The sequence below is a fragment of the Rhinolophus sinicus genome, linkage group LG06 (genome assembly GCF_036562045.2).
Source record: "Rhinolophus sinicus isolate RSC01 linkage group LG06, ASM3656204v1, whole genome shotgun sequence".
Classification (NCBI taxonomy): domain Eukaryota; kingdom Metazoa; phylum Chordata; class Mammalia; order Chiroptera; family Rhinolophidae; genus Rhinolophus; species Rhinolophus sinicus.
The window spans coordinates 51302732-51325957 of NC_133756.1; the positions used below are offsets into that span (position 1 = coordinate 51302732).

A 23226-nucleotide genomic window follows, 5' to 3' on the forward strand; every position below is an offset into this window, starting at 1 on the left:
CAATTCTCCATAATGCTTTTGGGATAAGCTAGAATTAAAAAAAAAAAAAATTACTAATATTAAGGAAGAAAGGAAACAAAAACTGCAAGGCAATAAAAACAGTGAAGTTTTTCACAAAGTGAAGGGTTTTTTTACCGTTTCCCTGGATATATAGTCCTTGTCTCATTTTACTTGGGACCTAGGGGAAAAGAGGAACTTTATCATTTGAAATTGTGAATCTGTTTCTCACCAACAACAGAGAAAACAAAAACAAAAATGAAGTTCAACTCTACCAGGATTTTTTCCTGTAATATTTCTTTGGCTTTAAAAAGGAAAATAGAAGATAACACTGTCCATCTAATTTTTGTTAACATTTTGAAACTATTTCTATATGTTTGGTGATTTCTACTTCTTAAAGACCTTTAAAATATCTATGAAAAAATTTAAAGGTACCTGCATAAACAGTGATACAATCCAGATATTTTTGAGGTCTTTAACTTCTTACATGGACATGTGTAAAAAAAAGGTCTTTCATCTTTTTTATTGTTAATACAAATTAGAACATAACTTCAGGTGAACTATATTTAGGATTCCCTAAAAATATTTGCAAATTGGGACTAAATATAACACATCTGAATCAACATGCTATGGGTTTCCATAAATCTTTTTCAAGTTGCTTCGTTCTGATAAGTATGTTCCATGTTCTATTGCTTTTCACCACCCTAAACAGAGACTATGAGTTCGGTAATTGTTTTTAGCTTAATTAAACTAATTTACTACTTAAACCATCACATTTTCCAGGTTATCATGCAGTTTTTATTTTTTCTTGGTCTCCCTTTTGTATTGTATTACTTTCCCCAGCATAACTAATCTCAGAAATAATTTCTATACCTTTAAAAATGTTTTATGTTTGTTGTTTACACTTATGTATGATATATAAAATCAAAACTATTATCAATATTTTCTTTAGAACTATGTAAAGTTAGAAGTCTTTTTCTAAGGTAAAAAAATTGAGGGACCATATGCTTTGAGTCACTTTAAATGACGATTCTATTTTAAAGTATTTATAGCAGCATGATGTAGGTTAAAACTAGCATGGGGTTGGCAATTAGGAGATTTAGGTTCAAGGCTCTATCTCTGCCACTAAGTTACCATGCTCCTAATTAATTAAGTAAATATGGCTTATTTTTTTCTACTTGCAAGAGTTAGGCTAGATATTTTTAAGTCTCTTCTAGTTCTAAAATTCCATGGTGCTAAAATGTGAATGTTTGTCAGGGAGGGCATTTACATCCTGGCTTTTCTAAGTGTTATTTCATATATTTTAATTGTCATTTTCAACCAAGGCAATGCACTAAACATATAAATAGTTGTAAAACTTTTTGTTATATACACCAGAAAAATTCTTTATCACACATCGTGAGTTGGAGTTCAGAAAATGTGTTCACAGAACTCCAGACCTTCAACAAGTGTTTGTCAAATTAATGCGTAATACTTCAGAAGACAAAAAGATAAACATAAGTGCCGCATCAGCCCAACAGATCTTACATAGAATGTAAGAGAAGTACATAACAGTATACATGCTTTTTATATATGCCAGCTAAGCCACTCTTCGAGTAGCCATCAAACCAGATATTCCCTACCACTTTCTCTTAAGTAGCTCTCAACAAAGTCATTGTATTTCAGCCTCAAATTATCTAAAAGTAGGCAGTTGCCTAGAATATCCATTCACTGCTCAGAAAAAAGAAAAGCTGTACGTTGGAGACTTGATTGGCATTCATGAATACTATAGTGTCAATTTTAAACCTACAGTTACACCACTTAGCTATACGTTCGTTACTAATAGGTTAGCTTGCATGTTGACTACACCAAGCAAAGTTGGCTTTTTTCCGTTAGTGGGGCTGATTCTGCCCCACCTCCTTCAGTTTAAATTCAGCTAAAACAATTCAAGAAGCCAGTTAATTAAATTTTAAACTCTGGAGTTCCATAGACCAAGCCATAGTAGTTCAGCGCTTGGGAAGAGGCATCTCTCAAAGGCTGGGCGTTAAAAGTTACCGGGGATCGTAAGCCGCTTACATTTCTTAAAAAGAACAGACCACACCCCAGTGGAGCCAGCTGTGCACCTTACTGGTCCGAAAGGCGCGCTGGGGGTGGGAGGAAGCAAAGGGCACGATTAGTGTCTTGGGTTGATGGGGGTCAAGGGAATAACTTATAAAAGTCTGAGTTCCGAAACTGTGGGTTGTAGAGGTTAGAAAGGGGCTGGTTTACGTTAGGCCCAAACTTCGGCAAGAAAAGTTTCACTGGGGAGAAAACGAAAACAGCGAGTGGGCTCCCGAGTTCTAGCGTTCACAGCGGGGCCGTTAAACGCAGCAGAAAAGAGGGCGTGTCTTCTTCTTCCTCTTCCCGCCTCCGAGACGCGAGCCTAGTCCTTTCCCCTCATTTTCACTCCAGCCGGGTCCAACCCGCAGGCCCCACCTTAGCCGGGTCGGAAGCCGCCCCGCCCCCCGCCCCTCTCCCTCCTCGGGTCCCCTCCGCCCCAAGTCGCCCGCCCGCCGAGGGGCGGCGACCATGGCTGTCACGTGTCCTGGCAGCCGCCAAGTGAGGCCGCTTTTGCGACGCAGTGACAGCCAAATGGTGCGACAGGAGGAGCCTCAGCAGCGGCCGCTGCGCCCCTCACCGAAAGGCTTGAGGCGGCTCCTGGCGTCGCCCAGAGGGAGCGATTGAGCGAACAGAGTCCCGCGCGGGCGGGCGGGAGGCGGCGGCTGTGGCGGGCGGGCGGCGAGGGGGAGCCCGCTACGAGTACCCTAGCTCCCCGCAGCTCTTCATGAACTGGGCGAAATAAGCCGCGCCTCCAGCAGGGGCTGCGCCTCCATGAATCCCTAGTTTTTTTCTTTCTTTCCCGGCTCCTCACTCGCCTCCCCGGGTCCCGTCCCGCCTTCTCCCTTCGCCAGTGGCGGCCGCGTCCAGGTGCGGAGTCCAGAGCGGAGCGCAATGGCGTCCAATCCCGAACGGGGGGAGATTCTGCTCACGGAGCTCCAGGTAAGGGCCGCGGCCCGGGCGGGAGGATCTGGCAGAGGAGAGAGGGAGAAAGTGGCGCGGGGTCGGGGACCGAGGGAAGCGGTGCGGCCGCCGCGCCCCTAGCCCGCTAAGTGCGGAAACTTGGGGATGTCACTCGGGAGCCGCTTCCTTCGGGAACTGGACCCTCTCCCTCCTCCAGAACCCTGGCCTGCCACTGCTTTAATTACCTACCAGAGGGACCCCAGCTCTGCTTGCAGCCCGACTCTGCTCTCTCCTTGTCCCCGGAGCGGCCAGCTCACCGCCCCCTCCCTGGGTGTCAGAGCCGCCGGCGGACGCCCCTGCTGCCCCCTCTCGGACTGGCCGGGCCCCGCCCCGCCTTCGCTCGTACTCTGCTCCTCTAACTCCTTTGAATGACTCCCAAGTTGTTTTCTCGTTCCTCCCCTTCCCCTCAGACTCCGCACAAAGAGCGCCCCCATAACTTCCAGCCCCCAGACAAGTTTTTTCTTTCTTTTTCTTTTTTTTTAAACGTGTCTCACAAATGCTGGCTTCGCTTCACCAGCCCTCTCCAGGTGACTGCATTTCTTTCCTCTAATGCGAGGGCTACCTTTCTTTTTTTTTCCTTTTTCTTTTTTACCAAGTGATATATATGGTCCCCCTTTTCAGCTACTCCGTGCTCAGATTCGGAAGCTCAGATACTGATGCTTTTCAGACTTTCATTTTCCCTCCCGTTTGAACACCAGAGAAAGCTACAGAAGTTGTTTACAAATGAGAAAGCAGTTGACTGAGGGAAAATGTTGGGCACCACATGCCTGCAGAAGATGAGAACAAATTGGGTTCCTTAATTAGTTAAGCCTATGTCGAGTAGCAATATTATTGTTAACTACTTCCAGCTAAATATTTGATGATGTAGACACGATTTTTGTTTTTAGGTCTCTATGATTTACAGGGGGTACCTGCGCTACCCTTTTGGGTTTATATTTTCATTACTTTGGAGTGTTACACAGATGTTTACATCTGGATTAAAATTTTATACTTGTATTTTGACTTAAACTTAATTTTGATTTTTTTAATATAGTCGTCTCCTACCTTCCTAAGATTGGAGATAGGAATTTAGGAAAAGAAAAAACATACTTACGTTTCTTTAGGTGCGTTAGGGAGTTAATTTTAAAAGAGACTGAAATTAGACACTGAGGTATTGATCCTTGATAATGTCAATAATTTAAGTATTGCCACTGTTTCTAAGTTTTTGCCGTTCAAATGTTCTGTTCGATAGCTCCATATAAAAGATTGCTTTATTGTGCTGTAAACTTGAAGGCATTGTTATAATACGTGATATTTCCTCCACAAAAACAGAGACTTCATCAAGGTGTACCAATGCACTGTTGCAAATTTGAAATCCTTTGGAAGTGCAAAGCTGAATTTCTTATCATTGCACATGTTGCTGTATTTTAATTACTCTTAGCCATATTAGTATTTTAATTACTTTTAGCCTTTTATAAGGAGGTCTTACAGCATACATTTGTTAATGAATGGAATTTATTGTTTTATTAATTTACATGAGCTTTTAAAATGAAGTTTGAGGCGCAATCAGAAATGTTTTCCATTGCTTAGTCTTGAAATATGAAAGACATACTTTGGTTCTGACTGAGAAAAAGCCATGAAAATAGCAGGCGCATTTTCCTTTGAATGGAGTGTCTTCAGAATTAAAAAGATTTGGCATCCTTTTTTGTATTTTATCAAAAGTTGGAATAAAAGACACTTATTTTGGCACTGGACCTGAAAATATATTTTCATGTGTATTAAAATGTAGCATTTAGGGACTTTTAACAACATCAGTTTTGACAATAGCAAGGAAGCAAGTTAGAGAAATAAGGAATTTTAAATATGACTATTTTAAAAATGGGACCCAAGGTAAGGAAACACAATCTAAAGATAGACTTTTAAATAAACTAAAATGTAACCTCTTCCAGAAAAAAAATTGTTTTTATGACGTGTTATCTTATAGCTTGTCACATATATCCAGGGGATTTTTCTTAGTGTTATTTGATCCCCAGTGCTAATAAGTTAATGCATTTGAACTTTATCATGTTTATTAAAATAAGTGAGAATATTATTTGTATCCGTACTTAAGATAAATGGTGATAAAATTTGCCTCGCCGAGCACATCCATCTATTCAAACATTTCATTATTTCATTGGGTCAAGAAACTACTATACAGTAACTAAATATTTATCAAGCTTGCTGGTAGAACCAGTTTTTTTAAAAAACTTCAAAGTTTGGATTTATTTAAATTGAAAAGTTGTTTAATATGAAGTTCTTAATGCTTCTATGCCAAACTATTTTAAATATTTAAATTGTAATTTATGTAGCAAGTTTTAAAACTTGTGTTTAGATATTAACTGTTACTTTCCCATATCTTGTCTCAAGAATACCTGCTTCACTTTGAAAGTTACGTTACCTACTTTTAATGAAATAATGATAATTTATTTAGAAACATTATATGTCCAACATTTTAGAATTATTTTTCAAATTATATCGCAGAATTTGAAATACGTAACTACTTGAGCTGGAATTGGCTTATTGACCTTTAGTTGTGGGGAGACAAAGAAAATTTTAAACCGCAGTACTTTGTCTTGTTTCTTACTGTAATATTTCTATGGAGTAATGTTTAAAGTACACGCAAATATTGATGGCTAGAGGCTTCAAAGTGTAAGGAAGAATATTTACTGTAATTAAAATTAAAATTGGCTGTTTACAAATATCAACTTAATTGGCAATCTTAAATTTTTATCTCTTATAACAAACTTTTTGTGTCCTATTCATTTTATTTATTTGTTTAGTGTGAAACTTAATGAAATACTATTATGAGGCCAAAGAAATTAAAGTTTTTCTTTTTTTTTTAGTTAAATTTATTGGGGTGACAATGGTTAATAATAGTACATACGTTTCAAGTGTATAATTCTATAATACATCATCAATGTATCACATTTTATGTTCACCATCCAGAGTCAGTTCTTCCATCACCATATGTTTGACCCCCTTTACCATCTTCTACAACCCTCTCTCCCCTTACCCTCTGGTAACCACTAAACTGTTGTCTGTGTCTATGAGTTTTTGTTTATTTGTTTGTCTTGTTCCTTTGTTGCTTTCATTTTTGTATCCCACATATCAGTGAAGTCATATGGTTCTCGACTTTTTCTTTCTGACTTACTTCACTTAGCGTGATAATCTCCAGCCGTGAAGATCCAGCCATGTTGTCACCAATGGTAGTATTTCATCTTATGGCACAGTAGTATTCCATTGTGTATATATACCACATTTTCTTTATCCAGTCATCTATCGAAGGACACTTTGGTTGTTTCCATGTCATGGCAAGTTTATTTTCAAGGAAATTGGATTAATGAAAACTATATAAAGAATCTCAAAATGAAAATATTGACTACAACAGAAATTTTATAGACTGCAGACACTAATATTGAGTAGCATACTAATAAAATTACCTTGTCGATTATTACAGATTCTTCTTCATCAAAATGCCTAATAAAGTGTCACGTTGGGAATCTGAAATGCCATTCTCAGCAGAATTTATTTAGGGAGAGGTGATTTGCGTAATTGGAAGGTTGAAGTAGTTAGCCTTAAATTATAGAAACATTTATTTCAAGAAACATTGAGTACCTACTAAAGCTGTATTGGAAGATATAAAGATGAAAGATATAGTTTTCACTTTCTAGACAAGACTACAAATACCATTTATTGACTATTTGCTGTATGTCAAACATGGTCCTTCGTCCTCTACACCTTACTTAATCTTTACAACAATCCACTAAGGTGGGTGGGTGATTATTTCCATTTTACAGATCAAGAAATTAAGTTCAAGAATGTTTAATAAATTGTTCACGGTCGTATTAAGTCAGAGTTTGAATGTTTCCCACTACACCATTCTGTAAGCTACTACAGATCTGTGGACCCATAGATGTTTTGCATTCCAATGTTACAGATGTATGAACTTTCTAAAAATCGGCCAAAAATATAATTAACCAGAGTTAACTTTTAAACATCATATTACTTGTTAGGCTCCTCTGTAACAAGGAAAAATGATTTCCACATTCTATTTGGTAGTCTATAATTTAACAGTGCTTTATTATTGTGAATAAAGTGTAATAGTCTACAAAGAATAACAGTACCAGTAACCTTTTTGCAGGTTTTCTTCATTTAACAGTTATTGTTTCTGATGAAAGTTGTCAGATATTTGCCCAAAACCTTCCAAAAGATTTTACATTTCTCTGTAGAATATCCGTAAAATAAACTTTGCTTTAAAAATTAAAGCTTATGTTGAAACCAAGCTATGTGTTTGGCACTCAGTAGATATTCAATACATTGATGAGAAGTCCCCATTTGTCATCTAGGATTAGAAATGTCTTGACTGTTTTAAGAGAAGTTGGTTATAATCATTGACATAAGAAATTACTTTGTTTTCTTTAACTTACATTTCTAATCTCTTGTCCCAAAAATATTCCCTTCACGAGTTCAAAAGGGATTTCTGTACTAGTTTTGTTAAACCTATATACAGCAGACTGTTATTTTACCCATTTGATGGGAAATTAGGAGGTGGCATCTAATTTTGCAGTGATACTGGAAAGTGAAAGGTCTCTGTATTGGGAGGATTAAAATTTTCGGGTGAGTTGGAAGAATGTAGTATGAGAAAGGCTCATAAGCGGGATGGGTAAGATAGATTTTACAGTTTTTTTGAATTATAAAAGTGATACATGGTCATTGTAGAAAATTTGGAAAATGCAGAAAAGCACAAAAGAAAATAAAAGGTGCTCATAGTTCTGTCACTCGGCTGTAACTGACAAACTTGCCACTCACAAGCTCCATGGTATTTGAGTCTTTTTCCTTCCTTTTTTATTGGGATATATTTCATAAACACATTGTGTAATTTTAAGATGTACAACATACTGATTTGATTTTTTTTTCCTCCCTTTAGCGCATTTTACTTATTAGAGTTTTAGAGAGAAATGAGGTTCGTAGAATTTTAAGCTAGAAATAGCTATAGCTTGAAAAAGAATTTGCCACTAGTTCTAGATAAGTAGGTCTAACTAGTTTTATTGACTTTTATCTCAAAATATTTTGATTTTGAGTCATTACTTTAAGATACAGTTAAGAAGAGAACTGGCGAATACAGTATGGACTTAGTAATTAATAGACAATGATACATAACGTCGACTTTTTGAATAATATATCGATAAAATGCGGCCTTTAGCTTAGATTTGATTATTATAGAAATCTCCATACATTATTAAATAAGGTATATTTTAAATAACTTGCCAAATATTTATTGATGAGGTAAACACATCTGACATGAAACTAGTGTCATATAATAATGGCTCTTAAATGGATCATGTTTTTCTGTCATCTCTAATTTGTATAATAGAGATTAATTCTAATTTCCTACATCTCCTACTACTCATATATGATCAATGTTTAAATAAAGGTAGTAGAGGCACCTTCTAGGCATTGTGTATTTACCCCAGGGCTTTGCATCTGATTCCTTGGGTTATCTTTCTGCTTTTCAAATTTGGCAATGATTAATTTTCCTGCCATTTATCACTTTATGCCTACGTGCCTACTTTTAAACAAATGGGAAAACTGGAGTAGCAGTTTGTAGAGATAAAAATAATGTGACTTCCAGAAGCATACATGATATTTGAATAGAATAGTTAATTCTGCATCATTTCCTAGTAAAATGTATTGTGTTGAACAATTGTCAAATAAATGTCTACTCTATTTCAAAAACCAAGTTTACTCTAACTAGAGTATGAAAACATAATATTTAATATGATTAACTTTTGATATACAGCAGAGTTCAAACTTGGCAGCAGTTAGGAAGTTGAAGACTAGTTTAAAACTTTAAAAAGAATTTTAAAATTTTGAATGGGAAAACATACAAATGAAAAAGTAACTTCTACTATCTTAGAAAAGCAGAATAGAGAACATTTATTTTGATACATGTCTAGTTTTTCTTAATTTTATCTAATGAAATCTTACTTGAAACTAACTCTGTTGTCACATTCAGTTTTTCACAATCTCACAAAAATTAAATTTGTGTAACATTATACACATAAATATTGTCTGTTAAAAATAAAGAACAGGAAAGCCTAGAAGGAGTGTATTGATAATAATAAATGCCTTAGATTGGAAGGTAAATGTTAGCGTCACATTATAAAGATGAATTGAAATACAAGAATTACATAATATATACCATTATTAGTATTTATCTATTTTAGAATCTTGACGTGATTGTTTTTTCTCATTGGTTAATGCTTTACCACCCTTGCTCACAAACACCTTAATTTATTGGAAAGTTGTTATGGCAGCATTTGGAATTTATTTCCGGTTATAGAAGACACATTAACTTGTCTTTTCACTTTTTTTAGGGAGTTTGTGGGAGGGACAATTTTAAATGTTTTACCTTTTTGGCAAATATTCAGAATCATTTATATCCTTGTGATCAGCAAACCTGCACTTAACTATCTATTCTAGATTTGGAATCGAAAGTGGAAAGTTACCGAATTTATGATCCGTGGATTCAGTTATCCCAATGAAAGTTGTATCGCTTAACACATACTAGACACTCAAATTTTAGTTGACTCAATTAAGGAGTGAATTTAGAAGCAAAGAAATAATGAAAATTCTATACATAAATAGTTCATCAACTGCTCATTTTTCTCATTCTGTATCTCTTCAGTGAAAAATAGTATTAGTTATTTTTAATATTTTATTCATTCATTTGAGGGGCAATATATTCCAAGTATAGAATTATATGTGAATCGGGTTTTCAGTTATGTGGATAGCTTATCAGTAAAGCGTTGATTTACTGTTGGATATAAAATAGAAAATATTCTTCTTCTCTTGCAGAATTGACTCATATTGACAAATCTGGAATCCTAAATGCAGTTTTTGTTGTTGCTATGGAACCTTTTTATGAAAAATATTAATTTTAATTTTAGTTAAATTTGTTAATCTAGTTAGAATACTTTTGGTTTTTAGTACAGAAATATTTATGAATAGCCTTATTTAATTTTTCCAAGTTAGAAGTTAAGGTTGCACCATACTAGGTTATGTAATAAACTATACCTGAAGTTATTTTTGCTTAAATCATTAATAGTGCATTTTCCCCATATAGTACCAGTTTGTGATTATTCTCTTTTTTGTTGCATCCCCTGAAGCCTTGGGTCAATAAGAGCCTTGACTTAACCTCTTGTTAACTCCCCTTACATTCCCCAATTGTGGCTCAAACCTTTTCTGTTTTCTTAAGTGGTACAACCTATTCCCCCTCCTTAGTTCTCAGCAAATCACTCACCTACTCACTGCCTCTACTGTATAGTGTTCAATAATGAGAGTTTCCTCAACTTTTCTTCTCTTTAAGATATCTTGGAATTTTAGCCATCTTTTTTTTCTTAATTCCAGTTTTAAGGAAAAATTCTTTGACCTTGCTAAGGCTATACTCTCTTGGACTTCTTTCTTTGGAATATCATTTCATTCTTTTGCAGAATGGGGCTTTCATTCTTCCTTGATTCTGCCTGTTCTCATCTCTCCTTTTTATATTATTATAGTTTTTCTTTAATACTGCTGTCTCGTCAAATTTCTTTCTTTTAATCATCACACTCATTTAAAGAAATTTCTTAGTTGTATTTATTTTCTACCATTTATTTCCTAACTTACTCAAATATGACTTCTATCCCAGTTATTCTGTTGAAATTATTCTCTTAAATGCATCATTGATCTGCTTATAGTCCTTAGAGACAATTTATACCGCTTCAGCTTCCTAAAACTCTCGTTTAAATTAAGCTTCATGGACCCTGCACAGTATTGGTTACTTTTCTTTTATCATACCTGTCTAGATTTGCTACTATTGCTTTTGATAACTCCTTTCCTAGTTTAAATGTTCTATCTTTTTAAGCCTATTTTTCTCTTAATTCTGCAGATTAACCTCCAGAATTAATCACCTTTGTTTTGTCTCAGGGTTGCAGGGAATAGAAACCCATTTAAATTAGCTTAAACAAAAATTAGATTTATTGGAAAGCTACAGGGACATCTCACTTAATCAAAGGTAGAATATATAACCAAGTCCTGTGAGGACTAAATAGAAAGGTAGAGGCTTTCTTTTTCTCTAGGGTTACATGTTCTCATATCCCTTCTTTTAATATGTATACTGCTTTATTTTTTCCTTTGTGTACTGGTTCTCCTTTCATGTGGTCCCCAAGTGGCACTCCTAACTTGTGAATTTACATTAATCTACAACTCTGATGCCCACAGCTAACTTATTCACTTATTCTGTGCCACAATTCTAAATTCTTGGATAAGAAAATCTGGTTGACTCCATGCAGAACATGTACCCCTGATGCAGTCAACTATGGCAATGGAGGGATCGAGTTCTCAAGACCAGTATGTACCAGTATGGCTACAGGGACTCTCCTGTGAGTTAGGGGTGGGGCTGATCTCTGAGAAGGGAATATAGGTTATGAAAGCACTTCTCTACGTAAACCCTTTTAGTAACTTGCCATTTATTATAGGATGAAATACATTAGACCTTCCATCATCCAGTCCTTATCAGTCTTTTCAGATTTTTCTTCCTATGTATCTTACACTGTGATATTAAATTATTTGCAGTTCTTGGAACTACACTGCTTCTTTGTACTTCTGTATCTTTGCATATGCTATTTCTAATTTTAAGAATACTAATACTGATCTTCTGTCTGAAAAGCTTTTGACAAATTGGATACTCCTTAAAATTCCTTCAAGAAAAATGTGTTCATTGAATATATTAATGTATTCACATCATTTAATAAAGAAAAATTTTACTTAATATACATTTTTGATAAATAAGTAAATTTAGTGTTGGTTATATAGCATTTTAATCCATTGACAAATTAGCCTATTTCCCATTTTGCATCTCCTGTTATTAAATAAGTATACCCAGTATGGCAATTACTTGTTCAATTATGTGTATGTCTCCCACTTTCAGAACAGGAAATAGGTCTTACTCATCTTTATATCTCTAGTGCCTGGCATATGGTTTATGCTTGATAAATGCTTGCATAAATAAATGACCAATTTCTATGACCAATTCTATGATTGATTTACTACTTCTGACTTCTTGGATCTCTAAAGGTTATCATTCTATCCCTGGTTGTCAGTGCTAGTAATTTGCTGGTCATTTTTGACTACTGTCTCAGCCTCTTCTGTTGATTCTTCTAATTATGTAAGTTGAATTTATTGCTTTGCCACTGTCCAAGTTTGAGCTGTCATTATCATTTGGATGATTACAATATCTTGATACTCCATCTTTACCTCGTTAGTCTTATTCTGTTTTTATTTGGACTATGTACAACTGTTAGATTCAGAAGTTGTCTCCAGCATTCAGTGATTCCTTACTGCCTGTGAGATACAGTCCTAACTCCTTAACTCAGCACTGAAAGCTGTCATTGTTGTAGCCTCCAAATACCTTTTAATTCTTAGCTCTTTTCATGCAAGCAGACTACATTGTAGTCACACCATGACTGGTAATTTTTCCTCACTATGTATTTTTTCTGTATTCTGTCAACTGGAATGCTTCTTTAAGACCCATTTCAAATTCTGCTTTTTTCCTTATTTTCTCCTAGCCATTATAATCTCAGTCAAAATCTAAGGATATTTTCTATCTCATGACTTTTATCATATATTGCATTGCACTGTAGTTGTTTTTATCCTAGTTCATTTTCACTCCTAGGTTGAATGCTTAAAATCTTTGAGGGAAAGGACTACTCGTATGGGCTATATTCTTCATCTTTTACCCTTTCAGTCCTGAGCACAGCAACTTGTACATAGTAGTTACTTATTAATGTTTGTTGAATAAGTAACAGTCTCATGTCTGAAAATCCCCAGATTTTACATTTATTACTTTAAACTTTTTTTCTGCTTTTTTGGTATTTATGAGGGAACAGAACTGCTTTACGTGGTTTTTCTTTAGGTAGGGCCACTTGACAGTTACATAATTTTAAGTTTATTACCTTCAGTCATATAATTGAATTCCCCATTGCAGGCTGAGAATTTTCTACTGGCAGAAGGAGCTGTGTCTAGATACAGCTGAAGCTAGTAATAATAATAAAAGTAAAAATTTTGTTACTACAAACAAATTATAACCAGGTCATATTAATGTTGTTTCACTTAATCCTTAAAGCAATTCTACTGAAGTAGTGCTATTATCTCTACTTTATAGGAAAGATAGCTAAAATTTAGAGAAAGTAACTTCTCCATGGTCTTATCACTGGCCTGAACCAAGATGCCAATCCAGGTCTCTCTTCCTTGGGAGCACAAATTCTTCTTAACCTGTGTACTCTAGTGCGTCTTTTCTTCTTTCGGCATTTTTCTCTGCTCCTCCATTTCTCAGACTCATCCCCACTCCAATAACCACAGCCTGTCTCCTGTCTGTTCAGGTTCTTACCTTTTACCTTTTGCAGCGTCTCTTATTTTGTATTGTTCCTTCTCCCTCAACAATGCCAGTACTTGCTTTTTCATTAGGATCATTCTTGATAACTAGCTGGTTGATCTGAAGGGCAAATTTATGCTGAAGTCTTACCTTCAAGCTCTAGCTAGGTAAGATAGGCTTGAACCCGCAATCTTATCCCCTGTGGAAATCCCACGTCTATCCATATTTTGCCGGTGGTGGTGGTGGGGGGGGGGGGACTTAAGCTCTCAGGGCAGCCTCTGCTTCCTGCATTTCTGTTTCTACACATGTTTATAGAAATATAACAACTGGTTTCAGCAAGTATATCCATATTTCACTTAGTTCTCTCCCCTCCCCCAGCATTGTATACCTAGTTTCATATCCTGTGGCTGGCTCCTCTCACATCTTCATGTCTGTTCTTCAATCCTTTTTCCTTCTTGTCCATTGAAACTCCAATTCTTCTCTCTCTAAGGAAGAGGGAGAGTTCAGTTCCCTCAAATTGCTCCTGTCGAATGGCACCACCAAATTCCTCAAGTGTTCATCAAATAAAAGGAATATATATATTTAAGCGTGTTACAACCACTGGGTTCTGGACCCATGCTGTTTATGATGATATTTTCAGAAGAAGGAAAATGTTGTAAGAGTATGTATTCTATATACCGTGTTTCCCTGAAAATAAGACCTACCCCGAAAATAAGCCCCAATTAAGATCTCAGCCAGATGGATCTCAGCCAGTACGTTATCACGATGTTCCAGAAGAAGACATGAATGTATTTCAGTAGATGTAGATTGTTGTACATGAAAAAATAAGACATCCCTTGAAAATAAGCCCTAATAGAGCAAAAATTAATATAAGACCTGGCCTTATTTTCGGGGAAACACAGTATGTTGGTATAAAGTTACCAGTATATAGCTAAAGTGGTGGACTCCTCCATTCTGAGATTTTGCCATTACTGCTTCTCTTTACTTTCTTCCTTTCTTGATGTCAAAATGTACTTGCTTTTAAGAAATGATAAGGATAATTGATAGTAATATACTAATTGGCAAAAATAAATCGGTAACCGTGTATGTGTGTGTGTGTGTGTGTGTGTGTTTATAGATGTGCCAAATTTCTTTTTGGAAATTTACTGATCAATAATTTCAAGGCCTAGTTGAAATTACTGGTCTAGTAGATAATTCAAGTTTCGGAATCATATAGACCTACATTTAAATCCCATATTTGGTGCATATTAGCTGTATGACTTTGTGTGGATTATTTAATTCCATGAGACAAGTTTTCTTATAAAAATGGGGATAATTTCTGGCTCAGGGGGCTCTTGTATTTTTTAAATTATGTATATAAAGTGCCTGGTATATACTGTGTTTCCCCAAAAGTAAGACCTAGCCGGACCATCAGCTCTAATACGTCTTGGAGCAAAAATTAATATAGAACCTGGTCTTATTTTAATATAAGACCGGGTATAATATAATATAATATAATATAATATAATATAATATAATATAATATGAGAATATAATATAATACTGTGTCTTACATTAATTTTTGCTCCAAAAGACGCATTAGAGCTGATGGTCCGGCTAGGTCTTATTTTGGGGGAAACACGGTAGTAGGCACTTAGTAACCCTTCCCTCTCAGGTTTACATTTGAGGATTACTTCATTTTTCTTAAAATATTTCAGTTGTACAGTTGATAGGATGGCCAAAGTCGGGCATAAGAGACCTAGAGAACTGATCAAACTTCATAGGTTAATTGTTTGTTCCTTTTCTTTTTTGCTTTCTAATGGGTATAATGAGGATAATTGTCCTAAAGGTGTATATATCTCCATGATTATCTTTATTTAAAATAACACTTGGCTGAGATTGTGTGTAAGAATAATTAAAGAAATCATAGGTTAATATGTGATGAACTTCTAGGATTAAGCTTTCATTTAAGAATCTGGTGTGTCATTTGTTATGAGAAAAAATATACAACTCAGTAACATGGTGAAGCAGTTTAAATTCAGATTCTTATTTTGTCCTTTTCCAGAGGCTTTTGGACTTTTTATAAATTTAAACTCAGATTGTATATCTGCAAAGTCCAAAATGGTCCTGCACATTTCAGCACTAGAGAAACAGATTTTGGTTATATACTTCTGAATATTAATAAATAATATCAACTATATAATTGAATATGCTTGAGCTTTGATATGTGATTATAATAAATGTCAAGGTGTTTGTTGCTTATTGGTTATCATAATTGTCTTTGCATTTTGTTGCTGTGGAAACTATCTTTGCCCTCCATCATCAGGAGAGTGTTCATTTTACTATAAATTTTTATTCTGGTGCATGTTTTCATTGTGTTAGAACCTCATAAAACTGTACAAAATTCTACACTTAGTTTTGATTTGTCCTTTTAAAGATGGTATTATAACCAATGGAAACCTTAAATTCAGATCTAAATTCTTGCTTGACCAAATCCCTAAAAAATACTTTACTAAATCTCTTATATAAAGTAAACCTTTTCTTTTGTTTAGTTTGAGATTGACAAGATGGTGGATAATTCTTTATTACAGTATAGTATAATAATTACAAGAATTGGTATTGATTATAAAGATACCTCATACAAAATAAGAGAACCATGTTAAAAAAATATTAGTAGTATACTGATAGTAATATCACTCTATGTGAAGCATTTTTGACTTATAAAGCTCTTTCACGTGTCTTATTTCATTTGATTCTTAAAATGACCCTTAGAGTTAGGGATGGGGAGGGATTATTGTTCCCAATTTACAGGTGTTCATATTTACTCAGCCAATGTCAACTTGAACCATTATCTTCTCACTTCTGTTTCTCATTTTAGTACTCTCATGATTCTAGTTTTATTAACTTTTAGGATTATATTTTTTTCCTTTAGTGTACCTGAAAATGGTTAACGTTTTCAAAGTTGTGTTAAAAATGAGTGTGAAAAATATCATTTTTTCCCCAAGAGAACTAAGAATAACTGTAAAAGAAAATATATAATTTGCTACCAAGTTGTGAGTATTCATGGTAGTATCAAAATTTTTTGTAGTATTTTTATAACATAAAACATGTAGCTATTAAAATTTAAATTAAATAAAATTTAACATTCTTCAGTTACTCTAGCCACATTTTAAGCACTCAGTAGCCACATGTGTCTAGTGGCTGCCGTATGGGACAGCGTTCATATATGGAACATTTCGATCATTCAAGACAGTTCTATTGAACAGTCCCAGATAATGAGTGCATAAGTCTATTTTTTTTTGGGGGGGGGAAGGGGAACAGGACTTTATTGGGGAACAGTGTGTACTTTCAGGACTTTTTTCCAAGTCAAGTTGTTGTCCTTTCAATCTTAGTTGTGGGGGGTGCCGTTCAGCTTCAAGTTGTTGTCCTTTCAGTCTTAGTTGTGGAGGGCGCAGCTCAGCTTCAGGTCCGGTTGCCATTGCTAGTTGTAGGGGGCACAGCCCACCATCCCTTGCGGGAGTCGAACCTGCAACCTTGTGGTTGAGAGGATGCGCTCCAACCGCCTGAACCACTGGGCCGGCCAAGGTCTATTTTAATACCTTGAATTTAGAGAAGACAGAGAAGCCCCTTATATGGGCTATCGAAATATTTTATTTACATTTGAATAAAGAAATTTATTAATTTGTTTAATAAGTAATTATGTGTATTTATGTGAGTCCAGAGGACTTTGTTCACTTTGACTGGAAGGTGTGAAAATACTTTATAAACTGGGTAAATTTTAAATAAACTGTTTTTCAAGTGAAGTAAATGATAATGTCTTAGAAGTTTAATGTATTAAAAATATGTAAATCTTTGTATGTATTTGTATATATCAAAGATTTACAGAAAAGTAGTTTGAGTTTGAAGTCATAGTTTGTACCCATCGTTCTCTTAGTTATGGGCATATGTGTTAAATTACATTGTTTTTTGGGAGTTGGAGTTTGATCTCAGGTGTAGAAAACAGCAAATGATGATTAGTCGTAATTTGTCCAGTTTTTCTCATGTTGAAATCTTCAAACAACTTATCCTAGGAATGCTACTGGGGGTGCCAAGAAAATGTATACCAGTGAACACTTTGGTCAACATTGTTCAAGCAGTAGTTCGCAGTATCAGAAGTGTCTAGACGCTGATGGCAACCACTTTGAGCACTTCTTGTAATTGCAGAAGTCAGATGTGACTTGTATCCATCATTTGTTATTTTAACTTGCTGAATAATTGCTGGAGTTTGAAAATTCATTTAAATCTATTGGTATATATTGAGTATTACAATTTTAATAGTTTTTTCATTTCTTAAAATATGTATACTTTTTTTGGCATCTATTTTTTTATTTTAATTTTTTTATTGAGATATAATTGACATACAACATTGCATTAGTCTTAGGTATACAACATAATGATTTGAAATGTGTATATATTGTAAAGTGGTTACCACAGTAAGTTCAGTTAACATCACCACAGTTACAAATTTCTTTTAATGAGAACTTTTGAGCTAACTCTCTTAGCTACTTTCAAATTTACTATATCGTATTGTTAACTAGAAATTCTGTATTCTTAATTAAGCATTTTTACTTTCTCTGAGATTAGATGAAGCCTTTTGTTTTTTTTCTGACATCTTCAAATGCCATCTTTAGGGAATGACGGGGCAGGTGGTGGGGTGTGTGTGTGTGTGTGAGAGAGAGATTCCCTTTATCATTTGGGTTGTATGTTTTTATTAATACTAATTTGTTAACCTGTCTTTTAAAATTATTTTTTAAAAGATATCACAAGACATTTTTAATGCTTGGAACAGTTTTGAACCAGCTGACTATGTTTAGAAATTATTTTAACTTGCCGAATAATTGCTGGAGCTTGAGAATTCATTTAAATCTAGTATTTTTAGGTAATAACAAAAGCTATTGATTTTTTGAGTATAGTTTTTGAAAGACTTTAAGTTAAAATAATACCTCATTTCTAAGAATAGTGGTTTATGTAGTTTTCAAAACTGAATAGGAAATTGATCTAATCTCATTTTTAAAAAATCTCATTAATTTTTCCATATCAAAATTTTGACTGTTATTGCACTAATTTAAAAATCAATTTATAGTTAGAACTAATAGTAAGGAATAAAACATTAGGCTGTTTTGATCTTGTGAAAAGAGAAAGGAGTGATATTGATAATAAGCAACTCTGGAATAGGTATCTTTTTAGGCTTAATTATTGGAGTTGAGCTAAGAAAGGATACCATCCAGTTCATACTCCAGCTCTTTGTAAAACAGAAACTTGTTTTTCTGTTACTAGCTTGGCTTACTACAGTTGCAGTTGAAGAGCTGGTGTAATATTGAGAAGTGACTGAAGCTGAGGAAAGTAGATAATTTTTAAAATCTAGTATATATATGTAGATACCATAAAAAACCTTCAGTAACCAAGTAAGGTAGATTTAAATGAAAGGAAAATTGTTCTCTCACTATAGATTTTCTATACCAATAGCAGAAATAAATAAACATTGAGGTTAGGCTTTCCAGGCGGGAATTCCCGCCGGTTCTCAGGTATTTTTTTTGCTTTCCTGTTCCCGAATCCCGAGATATAAACTGTTTTCTGTTCTCCATGATGAATCGTTTCCACAAAGTGATGGCCGATACTACCAACCACCTGCGTTGGGGAAAAAGCAGGGGGAAAAATTCAGGTGGGAATTCCTGCTCAGAAACCCTAGTGAGAAGGAAATAAATAGGAAAAATGTCTAAGAGATACATTGTGAGTAGGATGTTTATTTCCCATTGTGGGTATCACTGGATTCAAGGAGCCGATTTTCCTGATTTTCAAACCAATTTTTCTTGGGGTTTGGGAACGGGAAAGCGAAGAAAATTCATGAGAAACGGGCGGGAATTCCCGCCAGGAAACCCTAATTGAGTTTAGGAAAAAGTTACCAAACCAGAATTTCACAATTTGCTATTTGAATATTAACGTTTTGTCTTTGTCTGATGATACTTGCAGCACATATTTTTTCATATCTAGGTAATGATATAATTCATTAAATTAGTCAATAGGAATTCCTATTGTATACCCACTATTTGTAATCAGATATGAGTAAATAAATTGTGGTAGTATTGTGAAGTTAAAATAGACACATTCTCTTTGTTTCAGTAATCCCTAGAGAAATTTTGTTTAAATTAATTTCAAAAGTCGCATCGAGACTTTTATGAAAGTCACCCTAAAAGGAGATCAGTTCTTATGATACAGGCATTGCCAAGTAGATACCAATGAAAGTTCTCATTCAAAACATTTCATGTGTATAAAAAGAGCAGTTAATTTAAGGGCGTGCATTATTGAAAGGATTCTGTATCAAAATGGAGCCATCTAATTTTAAGCATACTACTTACAGCTTTAGAAAACTGATAAAAAATAATCCTTACAGTACTTAAAAAATAATTTTTAAACATCCATAGAGTATGGAGCAGAGTCACAACTAACATGCCTTCAAGGGTCTAGGCAAGTAATATAAATTAATGAAGCAGGTGAGTGAGTGCAAGAGACATAACGTACGGTGTGGGATTGGCATTGACTGAACAGGTAAGCAGGTATAAAAGCAGCTGGTGGCAACCACTTCTCAGCTGTGGTCATTTGTGTCTATGTGGGGCACTTATTGCCTTTTATTGGGAGGTACGTTCTAAATTTTAAAATGTTTGTTCAAACTCTTAGAAGACTATAAACCAAATAAAACATGTCTGTATAATAGAACCATCTCTGCTACTGCAGTAATTTGTCTTTATTAAATATTGAAGTGCCTACCAAATTCAGTACAACATTGTTCAATAATACTTTCTGGGATGATGGAAATGTTATATATCCTTTCGGTATCTATCCAATATGGTAGCCACTAGCCACATGTGAATTGTGGCTAGTGCAACTGAAGAACTGACTTTTTAGTTTAAATTTAAATATACACAGTCACATGTGGTTAGGTACTACGGAGCTAACAGTGGCATTCTAGAAACTAAATTCAGTTGCTAAGACAATCATGAACAGTTACTAGTTCAAGATTTAAGTTATATTTCAGGATTTCAGTGGAAGAGATAGCTTGAGGTCACGCACAATTTCTAAGTGAATTGTACAGGCAGTTGGTATAGGACTTCAAAGGAGGGAGTGGTCATTTTAAGATAAGCTTTAGAGAGTAGGTAAAATTTAAACTGGCTCGGGGACAGGTGAAATTTTATTAAGTGGAAAAGATGTTCTAGGAGAGTGGGATAATGGGAATCAAATGCATGCAGGCAGGAAAAATTAAAGAAAACTTTTTCATTCATAAGGCTGCCCCAAATTATGTTCTTTCTGTTTTTTCCTATTTTGACAGGCAAATTAATAATTAAGGTGGCCTTGATGTATTGCTGGTTCTAAAGTTTGTTCAACAGAAAAATAAGGCATTGTGCTGTTTTTATTCTTTGAATACATCACCAAAAACGATGTAAAGAATGTAATTTTTTAAAAATAGCTTTATATCATACTTACTCTTTTTACTTGGAATATGCATATTTTACCACTTTGAAGTCTTTTTAGTCAGTTAATGTGTTTTTCTCTCTGTGTGATGAAAGATAACTCAAGAACCTATAGGGGAAAGCAAGTGAAAGCTCTCAACTGTATAGTTTTCATGAAGTATCCTAGTTTCAGTTGAAAACTTTTTCTGTTTAATAGTTGGATCTTTTCTTTGGGGGATTTATTTAATTTGCAGCATGGTGTTTGAAATATTTTGTATTCGGTTCATTCATACACCAATTTAAAGGAATGACTTCTTTATTAGTTTAGCTGGGGAAATCTTTGGCTAATGTTGCAGTGTTAAAAAATATTTTTTTGTGTTAAAAAATATTTATGAATTAAAATACACTAAAGTCCCTGTTAAAATGCTTCCTTATGAGATAAGAACATTTCCTTGATAACCTTGTATAAAAATAGCAGTACCTGTCACCCTATCTTTCAGCATCCCCTATCTCCCCTCTGCCTCCTTGTTTTACTTATGTAGATTAAATGAAATAAAGTGTTTATTTTATGTGGCTAATACTTAATAGGCACTCAAGAAATATTCTTGCCAAACCTTCCTCATTCATGGTGAACAAACAAATTCTTATCTATTAAAATTTATAGTGAGAGATAGTTTTTAAAGTGGTGATTGTTTTTTAACTCATGTTAATAATATGGTACTTATATTCATGTATTACCATGAAGTTTAAAATATGCAAATAGTGTTATAAGCACTATTTTATCATTAGTAGTTATTTTAATTACCACTTGTTGAACATCTGTTACGTGGCAGGCATCTGCTAGACATCTCACCTTTTTTATTTTACTCATCCTCACAGCAGCCCTAAGAGGTATTGGTTTATTTTCTTTATTTACATGTGAAAAACAAAACGAAACAGAGGCATAGAGAGGTGAAATTACTTGTTCATTTTACATAGTAAGTTAGCCTGGAATTTGAAATTAGGTCTGTATAAATCCAAGCCAATGCTCTTTTCACTATATGTTTTATATTTTTATGTTTTAAATGAGTATAGGAGTTTATTGTTGAATTTTGTAGTAAACATTCCCCCGCCCCCCCCATCGCAGAATGTGATTTGATTTACTATGGAGTCCTGGGAACAAATAATGTGATAAAAAGCCAAGGCTACTAGTTTATAGATCCATAAAATATTGAGTTGGACATGAATCAGTTTAGCCTAATCTCATTTTACAGATGAGAAAAATGAGACCCAGAAAGGTTAAGTGATTTGTCTGCCATCACTAAGTAGGGCAACTGGGACTAGAACCAAGATATTCTAACTCTTAATAGAGTATGATTTTTAATGAACAACCTTGAATTTAATAAAAGGAAAATATAACCATGTGTATCATTAGGAAATAAGAGAAAAAAGCTTTTTCTTTAAAAAAAAAAACACCTTTATTGAGACATAATTGTCATACATTGAACTATACATATTTTAAATATGCAATCTGATAAGTTTTGACATACCTCCATACCTGTGAAACCGTCACTGCAGTCAACATGGTGAACATATCTTACTCCAAAAGTTTGTGTCCCTTTGTAACCTCACTCTTGCCATCATTCCTGTCCCCCCAATTCTCAGGCAACTAACTTCTGCTTTCTGTCCCTATAGATTCGTTGTATTCTCTAGAGTTTTACATGGAAAGAATTGTATGGGGTTTTTTGGGGGGTTTTTTGTTTATTTTTTTTTGCATAGCTTCTTTCACTCTACATACTGATTTTGAGATTTCACCATGCTGTTGGATTTATCAATAGTTTGTTCCTTTTTATTGTTGGGTAATAGTCTATCATCTGGCTGTAAGAGTTTGTTTATACATCTAACTTGTTCATGGATATTTGGTTGTTGCCAGGTGTTTTGGCCATTGCAGCAAATACAGCTGCAATGAATGTTTGTGTTGCAAGTTATTTTTAGTGGATTTATGCTTCCATTATTCGATAAATGCTTAGGAGAGAAATAGTTTATTTTGGTATGAAAAGTATCTCATTTTAATTGCATCTTCCTAATTATAACAAAGGGTTGGTATATTTTCATTTGTTTATTGTTCATTCTGAATTCTTTTTCTATTATCTATTCTTTATTATTTTCTATTATCTGTTTTTCTATTATTGTATTTTGCTAACTAAAATATTGAGGGAAAACAACTCTAATATTTCACATTTCTTTATCCTCAAGTGCTCTCTCTAAACTGGCAAAACTAATCCATGTATAATTCATATTTGAATTACTAGGATACTT

General features: G+C 34.6%; 1 protein-coding gene across 3 annotated transcripts in view; it reads left to right on the forward strand.

Moving 5' to 3' along the window:
• Positions 1-2365: 2365 nt before the first annotated feature.
• Positions 2366-23226, forward strand: part of PKN2 (protein kinase N2) — a 111497-nt gene continuing 90636 nt past the window's right edge. The window contains exon 1 of one of the 3 annotated variants that reach the window (XM_074335099.1): positions 2366-3015. In XM_074335099.1, coding sequence (XP_074191200.1) covers positions 2968-3015 — 48 coding nt within the window. In that variant the 5' untranslated portion in view covers positions 2366-2967. The remainder of the gene's footprint in view (positions 3016-23226) is intronic. The other 2 variants (XM_074335098.1, XM_019751766.2) reach the window with 2 other exon arrangements.